This window comes from Quercus robur, chromosome 4, assembly GCF_932294415.1.
Source record: "Quercus robur chromosome 4, dhQueRobu3.1, whole genome shotgun sequence".
Lineage (NCBI taxonomy): Eukaryota > Viridiplantae > Streptophyta > Magnoliopsida > Fagales > Fagaceae > Quercus > Quercus robur.
Window position 1 is genome coordinate 53,081,770 of NC_065537.1, and position 9,220 is coordinate 53,090,989.

Below are 9,220 nucleotides of genomic sequence, written 5' to 3' on the forward strand. Positions count from 1 at the left end.
AAATAAATTGACATAGTGTTTTATTAACTAATAGGAAAAACCTCTCACAAAGTAAAAGCCCCATTGGGTGATTTTTAAGTCACCACTCCCAAGAATCACTAATCAAAATCAAGAGATTACAAGTACAAAAAATCTTACTCCAAACCTAGTTTATCCCAAAGTAGTAACCGATAGTTGAATTCTTACGCCGATTCCCAATTGGTCTTGATTTTGTAAAGACTTCTTCTCTTTGAACAGATCCTAGCACTTGACTAACTCCCAGCAACTTGAAACTTCTTGTTGGATTTAAAGTTCTTCAATACACTTGTAAAGAAGGAAGCACTTGGTTGCAAACCCTATAGTGCATAAGAATGTAGTAGCTTCACAATAAGTGTATGGATTCTTTAATTGAGTCTCTATATCTTGTGATGACTTTAAAATAAAGCTTTTATATCCCCTAAAAGTTTAGTGAACGAAACCCTAGAAATTTCATGGGTTGAAGAACAGATCAAAGAAAATTGAATCTACGAAACTTGATAGATCGAGAGGTATCAAGATTCTTCATTTATTCTTGATAGAAGCTAGTATCGAGCTATTATTGAGACTAGTGTCGAGGTATACCTTTTTTTTTTTTTTTTTTTTTTTTTTTAAATTAAAATTTTTTTTTTATAGCTTTTCTTCACCTGTTTTTTGGTGTAGTCTTCATGTCTTTAATAATGCCACTTATCTAGTCTGTAAAACATATTTCATGATTTTCTAAAAACCACTTAATTAGAACTACCCAAATACAAGTAAAATGAGTTTTGTCAAAAGATATACCAACACATGAAAAATATGACCCTAACAATAATGTACCTTAATACAACGAGTGTTTTATTGATTGAAATAATACACAATAATGAGTAGCTCTGCCTTTTTGGATTCATCATTAGACCATGTGGTTTATATTATTTAAAAATGAAACTCTTTCTAGTTTGACAAAAAAATTTGTTATATATGAAAGCACTGTTAATCTTCTACTTGTAAATTTTCCTACCCAAGTGAAAGTTATCATAGGTATACCAGGGGATTCTAGCATTTTGCCCTTATTTTTTAAAAATTTAGCAATATGTCCATGTTTTGAAACTATTTAGGTCCATGTCCTTGTTTTGAAACTTGATTTTCTCAAAATCGAGTTTCAATGAAAAACTCGATTTGTAGAAAATCGAGTATGGCCCGATCAAACTTAAAAAAAAAAAAAAAAAAAAAAAAAAAAAAAAAAAAAAAAAAAAAAAAAAAAACTTGCATGGAACTCGAGTTCATTAAGCTCAAGTTCCATTTAAAATGCCACTATAGCACTCCCTAAACGCAGCTATAGGTTTGGGATGATCAAACTAAAAAAAAAAAAAAAATTGCATGGAACTCAAGTTTATGGAGCTCAAGTTCTATTTAAAATGCCACTATAGGACAATAAAAGTGTAGCTATAGGTTTGGCTTGATCAAACTTAAAAAAAAGAAAAAGAAAAAGAAAAAGATTTGCATGGAACTCGAGTTCAGGGAGCTCGAGTTCCAATTAAAACACCAGTATTATAGGACAATCAAAACGTAGCTATAGGTGTGGAACTCGAGTTCCATGAACTTGTGTTCCATGCAATTTTTTTTTATAATTTTTTTATTTAAGTTTGATCGGACATAACTTGATTTTAAACCAATTGAAACTCATTTTACTAAAATAAAGTTTCAAAACAGGGGCATATACTTAAATAGTTTCAAAACAGGGACATATTGCTAAAATTTTTAAACAATAAGGGCAAAATGCTAAAATCCCCCGGTATACTATAGATACAAATTTTTATACAACAATTAGGAAAAAATATAAATTGCACCAATTAAATATAGTCAATTACACCCATTAAATTTAGGCAAAAATATTAATAGTCTTTTTGATCTGGTAAGTTCGCATTTTTTGTTACTATTAGTTCTTTTGTCCATAACTCCTGTTTACCATTAAAAAATAAAAATTTAATACTAAAAACATATTAATTTTTTTAAAACACAAAAATACAAATTACACCCTTAATTTCAAACTTAAGTTTGAATTTATGCCACTGATAATTGTAATTTTGGTCTTATAAGTTCAAATTTATGCCATTGTTAATCCTATTTAACATTTTTTTTTAAGATTGGGGAAAGTTAGGGGTGAAAAAACTTTAGTTTGAAAAGTTTATTACTAAAGTTTCTATTAATTCAATTAATAAAGTCTGTTATATTGTCAATAAAAGATTTCAAATCAAACATGGTGTACACCAAAATGGAACCGTCACAAAAAGCCATTGTGAATCCGTGATAAGAGAATATTGCTAGGAAAAGAGAGAGGAGAGCCAAACCATTGATTAGTCTATTCAATAAAAAAGACAATCACATCAGATAGTACTTATCAAGAAAAGAAAGAATAATCGCATCTGATAATATATCTTTTTAATTTTGATCATTCATATCACCCTGTAGTCCAGCCATATATGCAAGTTGACCATAAAACATTCTCATTCAAAAATTCTTCAACGTAGGTAGGCTGTCCCAATTAGCTATGTGATTAGAACTCCATACATTCAGATTCCGACGCTAAATATTTCATTCATACAATAGTTATTGCATGCATACGCGTTTCTAGCCTCCAAGCATGTCCTTCATTATCTAAGGTCAACATACAAAATTTAGTCAATATTAGTTAGTTTTTTCAAAAACTACCCCAAACCAAACTACAAATTATTGTAATACTAACGGTATTATAATATTTTATAAAAATATTGTTAGCCACTCTAATATTATGTTATTATTTTATAATATCATTCATTCTAATTTTGAAAAAATAAAAGTCATTAATTATTATAAAAACTAGAAAAGAAATAAGGATTAGAAAAAATGTTGTTTCCCACGTCGTTACGACTCTTATCGTTTTCTTCTTCTATATAAGTATGAGTTTGGAGATATGAAGTCCCATACAAATCCCAAACACCCAATCATTCACATCTAATATTGTCCCTTGTCTGTCAAACATTTCTTATAGCCCATCGAAAAGGCCAAAACATGGCACTTCGAGCATTGGTTACACTTCTATTTGTGCCTCTTTTTCTGTCTCCAACCATTCTTGGTTACTCCCAAGCAGATATTAAAAAATGGTGTAGCCAAACCCCAAACCCTGAGCCATGTGAGCATTTTTTAAGCCATAAGCCTAATTACCACAACCCCATCAAGCAAAAGTCCGATTTTTTCACAATCTCAAAGCAACTTGCACTAGAACGTGCCCTAAAAGCTCAAAGTAACATATTTTCACTAGGGCCCAAGTGCAAAAATGCTCGTGAAAAGGCTGCATGGGCTGACTGCCTTGAGCTTTATGAGTACACCCACCTTAGGCTTAACAAAACCATCGACCCTAATGTCAAGTGCAGCCAAACCGAAGCTCAAACATGGCTCAGCACGGCTCTAACCAACCTTGAGACGTGTCGGGCCGGGTTTATTGAACTAGGGGTCCCAGACAATCTCTTGCCCTTGATGTCAAACAATGTTTCTAAGCTAATTAGCAACGCTTTAGCTCTTAACAAAGTTCCATACACTGTACCGAGTTATAAACATGGTTTCCCAACTTGGATTAAGCCCGGTGACCGGAAACTCTTGCAGTCTTCTTCAGCTCCTAAGGCCAATATTGTGGTGGCACAAGATGGTTCAGGGAATTATAAGACGATAAACGAGGCGATAAGTGCAGCGTCGTCACAGTCAGGAAGTGGGAGGTTTGTGATATATGTGAAGGCTGGGACTTACAAAGAAAACGTTGAGATAAAGTTGAAGAATATTATGTTGGTGGGAGATGGTATAGGAAAAACCATAGTCACTGGGAGCAAAAGTGTTGGTGGAGGTTCTACAACCTTCAATTCAGCCACTATTGGTAAGTAAATTCAATTGACTTATAATAATATATGCTAAATTTTTGTGCTAAGAAATTGCTATTAATTGTTTCCCTGTAAAATATAAAAAATATATTTATATGTCTAGTGGATAAAATCATGGCTTGGACTAAGAAAAGTTACGCTTAGATATGAGATAAAAGAGATTAATAAGAAGTGGAAGTTTAGAGGTTTGTAAGGTTTGGACCAAGTAATGCAACTATGCAAAAATACCAAGAAATATCTGACCAGTTCGGAAAAATGAAAAAAGAAAAAAAGAAGCACCTCCCTGCATAAATTGACCTCAATTGAATTTTTAGATATGTAAGAGCATCTTCAACAGCTTCTCCAAATTTTTTTACTGTTTGGAGAATAAACAGTGATATTTAGTTTTTACCTACCTACTTTTTCAAATACACTTCCAACAAATTCTCTATCTTATTCTCTATTTCATTTAAATATTATTTTTTCATTCATTATTTATTTTTTTTTAACAACTACACATCTTCCAACATTTTTTTATACAACACATCATTATTATAATAGAAAAAATGTATTTGAAGAATGAACAGTAGCCCATCAGACTTGATGGGCTACTGTTCATTAGCCAAAAAAAAAAAATTATGTTTGCCGAAGCTATTGGAGTATCTACAGTGCACCTCATTCTCCAAATTTTAGCTACTAGAGCTGGATGCCCAAACCGTTGGAGATGCTCTAAGTTAGCTGAGTTATACGTAATTTAGAAATTTTAGTGAGATTACTTATCAAACTCTGAATTTAAAAGGAGTCATATTTCATAATGCACGCTATTCATATACCAGACCAAGGCTTGGTTTTGGTTTTGTTTTTAATTTTTTTTTTTAATCTCTCCAGGTTTACAAATGTAGGTTTAGGTTCAAAGGAAAGAAAAATTATTGCTTGGATCCAACGTATGTATTGGATGTCCCATAACATGGGGTTCTCATGAGTGTGTAAGGCTCACATCCAATACATATATTGGATAGATACTTTCTTATTTTTCAAGAGACTTTAGGTATCAATGATATGGTTTTTATTTATTTATTTATTTTATTTATTTATTTTTTTGAAATTATGTAGGATTACTAAGTCATCAAATTTGACAAGATTTTGTGGAAGAAGTTGCCTTTTTTTATTTTTTTATTTTCAAATTGAAGTTTGAACAATTAATACATATATTGAATATATGAGATACTTTCTTTTCAAGGTATCTTGGTTGTCAATTATGTTTTGGCCTTTTTTTTTTCAAAATTAAGTACGATGACTATAGCAAAATATTATAGCATCAAATTTGACAAAATTTTGTGTGAAAGTTCTTTTTGTCAAATTGGGTTCTATCTTTTTCAATGGAAGTTTTTTCAAGGAATAGGCCGAAAAGGACCATGGTCCAGAAATTCTAGATTAATGGCGTAATATTCTCTCTCTCTCTCTCTCTCTCTCTTTCTTAATTAAGTTACCATAGACATGAGATTCATCGATTTACAAATTATTCTAATACTATGTGATGTTACGCAACTCCACCTACCCTATTTGATCAAGAAGGGAATCCACCTGCCTTCATGCTCAAGAATTTTACTCACTACCATGAAATTGAAATTTTACATTATATAAGACATATCTATCTTTGTATATATGTCAAATAGAAAATGACAAGATTAAAGTACCTAGTTTGAGCCTGTCTGTACGCTATGGTACCAACTACCAACGACCAAACCCTTTGCATCTAAAAAATGTGGACAAGAACCCATTAAAATTCGTACAAGTCGTAGGGCATGGCCCACTAGGAGGAAAATTCACGATCTGAATTGTTTATAACATAAGGTTTTTATTTATTTTTTTTGGATAGGTTTTTTTTGCTTAATTAAGTTTCAATCAAAGGTGGCCAACAAGGCATTGCTTGTGTATATATAATAATGTTTTTATGCTAATAATTATTGTCGTATTTAATTACTTGTGGTCCTAACTTGCCACATCTGATTCAGTACCCCGAAGTATTATGTCTTACACCTTATACAGTCATAATTTTACTAAAATAATGAATGTGAATCTAAAATTTGAGTAAAATATTTTTGACATGACAATTAAGCTTTTGTTTTCTTGAATTTTCAGCTGTTGTGGGAGATGGATTCATTGCTCGCGACATCACTATAAGGAACACTGCCGGTGCAGTAAATCAACAAGCCGTGGCCCTTCGTTCTGGGTCCGATCTCTCGGTATTTTACAGGTGCAGCTTGGAAGGGTACCAAGACACCCTCTATGTCCATTCCCAAAGGCAATTCTATAGGGAATGTGACATATATGGCACGGTCGATTTTATATTTGGAAATGCCGCAGTTGTTCTCCAAAATTGTAACATTTATGCACGTTACCCTCCTAACAAGACCAATACTCTTACTGCACAAGGTAGGACTGACCCTAATCAAAACACTGGGATTTCTATTCATGATTGTACAGTCAGGGCTGCTTCGGATTTAAAGGCGTCCCAAAGCTCAGTTACAACATACTTAGGGAGGCCATGGAAGGAGTACTCACGCACGGTTTTTATGAAAACATACTTAGATAGCTTGATTGCTCCAGCTGGATGGATGGAATGGAGTGGAAATTTTGCCCTTAAGACCTTGTATTATGCGGAGTATGCCAACACAGGGCCGGGATCATCAACTGCTAAGAGGGTCAATTGGCCTGGCTACCATGTCATTACTAGTGCATCTGTGGCTTCACAATACACTGTCGCAAACTTTATCTCCGGCGGTTCTTGGTTGCCGGCTACCAATGTGCCTTACACAGCTAGCCTTTAATTTTTTCAAGGAAATTATTACATACATGCCTTCAATTTGTTCAATTGTTTTCAATTGTACATTTGCATTTGAGTTCCTCGTGGTATAAAAATAAGTTGGTTGTTGCCACAAAAAAAGAAAAAGAAAAAAAAAGGGATTGTGTAATAGTTGTCATTCTTTGATAAGTTGTAATCAATGATTCAAATAAATAAAATCGATTATGTTTAATATTCTGCACGAAACTTTTGGCTAAGGTTGCTTTGGTATATAAAATGAGGTTTCTACATTCTATTCATATGCATAGATACATAAACATTTTTAGATACAAATATCTCAACAAGTCATATAGATAATCAGAGTGCTTGTTGAAAAACATATATGCTATGGATTTTCACGTAAGTCAGGGATGAGTTTAGCAAAAAAGTAATCCATATATATATATATATATATATAAAAGCTGAAGCGTAGTATTTATTATTGTTATCTTCCTGTTGAGCCACATTAGTGGCCACATCATTCACTTATTTTCTACCTCTTCTTTCTTCTTTTTAAACTTTTATTATCTCTATTTTTTTATTTAAAAAAAAAAAAAAACTATTCTTCACTATATTAGTCTGTATTTATTGTTATGTTTCCTCCAACTTTTCCCCTCCCTCTTTTGTCTCTTTATCTCCCACTACTTCTACTTTACCGTTACACTTCTTTCATCATTTTTCACTTTCTTATATTTGACTTTTTTTTTTCTCCCCTTTTTATTTTGTATAAATTCAATATCATTTCTTTCATCCAATCCATATTTTTCTTACAAAAAAACCGAGTACTCTCTCTCTCTCTCTACATTCTTTTGGTGAATTTTATTCTTTCTTATAACTCTGATTAAGTTTGATGGTTTTTTTTTTTTTTTTTTTAATAAATATGTGTTTTGGTATTGTGTTTTTTTAATTTTTCATCACAAAGTATTCTCTCTCCCTTTTATAGCTTTGGTTGAATTTTTGTTTGGGTTAGTAATTAGGTTTTTTTTTTCAAAAAAAAAAAAAAAAAAAAAAGGAATTTGAGTTTATATCAAAACACAATCCACATGGCTATGAATTTAAATATGCCTACAAATTGTTTGAGTAATAAATTATTATAAAGTCAATCATTTATTCCTTTAGTTTTATTTTAATTTTGGTTAAGATAACATTGTAATTTTGTGATGAGTTTTTATTATTTTGATAATCTCCTTATTCCTTAAGAGATGAGAAAATTGAATAATAATTTTGAAACTTATAAATTTTAGTCGTATATTAGGCAAATATAACACACTACAATAAAAGTTAGAAGAATATGGCTCACCTTAAAAAAATATTAATCAAACATAAAAAAAATAATAGTATGATATATTTGTTAATTTATTTTTTTTTAAAAAAAGATAATACTTGAAGTATTTTTTATTTTTTGGATAATCAAAGTAATTGTTACTTTTTATATATTACACTCCATTAAATAATATTTATATATACCTGCGCATTGTGTCCGTTTGCGACTAGTGTTATAATAATAACAAAGTATTACCCAATAATTGTAATTTGACGGTGACCCTAATTACTTCAATTTACCCAAATCTAGTGGCCAAGGGATTTTGCCCATAGTGAGGCAGTTGACATCATTGACCAATTGAAAAAAGTATGCTTTATTTGTCAAAAAAGAAAAAGAAAAAGTATGCCTTTCACTTTTTAAGATTCAAATATTTGATAACAAAGTGATAGGCAATTAAATCTAGAAGGGATAATATTCAAACCCTGTAGAAAATTATTTGTCAACTTTCTAGTGATAGCTGCAAATGTTGGTTCACGGACAGTGCTAATATTTTGTCTATGTATAATCTATGGTCAAATAAAACGATTTGGCGATCTTCTTCATTGGTTTCTAATTATATGTGTGTGTATAAAATTTGATTAAATGGTTCAGATCACACAAATTAATCACGCATGTGTGAAAAACTTACGCACATTTAATTTGCAAAACCCATTCCCTTATGATACGAAAAACTGTTAAAGTTCACGTATCAATTGCATGAGCCCTGTTAAAGTCTGGCCTTGTATTCTAACAAGCCCATTATGTAAATTTTCTTAGTTATTACATTCACTAAAATGTTTAAATTTAAGCTATAAGCTTTGAGTATATTGGAAAATTTGTATCTTATAAGGGATAATTATAGTAAGCCCACCTGAGGTTTGACCCGTTTGCGCTTTGCCTAATCGTGGTTTAAAACTTTATACTTTGCCCACTTGTACTTCAATCCGTTATCCTCCCATTACTCATCTCACCCTCAGACGTTAGAAAAACACATTTTATTCTAAATTAGAACATAATACAGATCAAACAATATGAACTCACTTTCTTTTCCTCACGAGCCCTAGAAATGCGAAAATCCCTTGTACTGAGCTGGGGTTTTGATTTTTCTGATCGCGCTTTCGTGTGAGGGTGAGGTTCTGACTTTGGGTTGTCTTGAGGCATTGAATATTCGAAGATAGACCATAACCA

General features: G+C 31.7%; 1 protein-coding gene across 1 annotated transcript; it reads left to right on the forward strand.

Moving 5' to 3' along the window:
- The first annotated feature begins 2,943 nt into the window (after positions 1-2,943).
- LOC126722971 (pectinesterase 2-like) lies at positions 2,944-6,936 on the forward strand. The gene is made up of 2 exons (XM_050426142.1): positions 2,944-3,901; positions 6,027-6,936. The coding sequence occupies exons 1-2, from the start codon at positions 3,046-3,048 to the stop codon at positions 6,713-6,715; spliced, it is 1,545 nt and encodes a 514-aa protein (XP_050282099.1). The 5' UTR covers positions 2,944-3,045; the 3' UTR covers positions 6,716-6,936.
- The last annotated feature ends 2,284 nt before the right edge of the window (positions 6,937-9,220 follow it).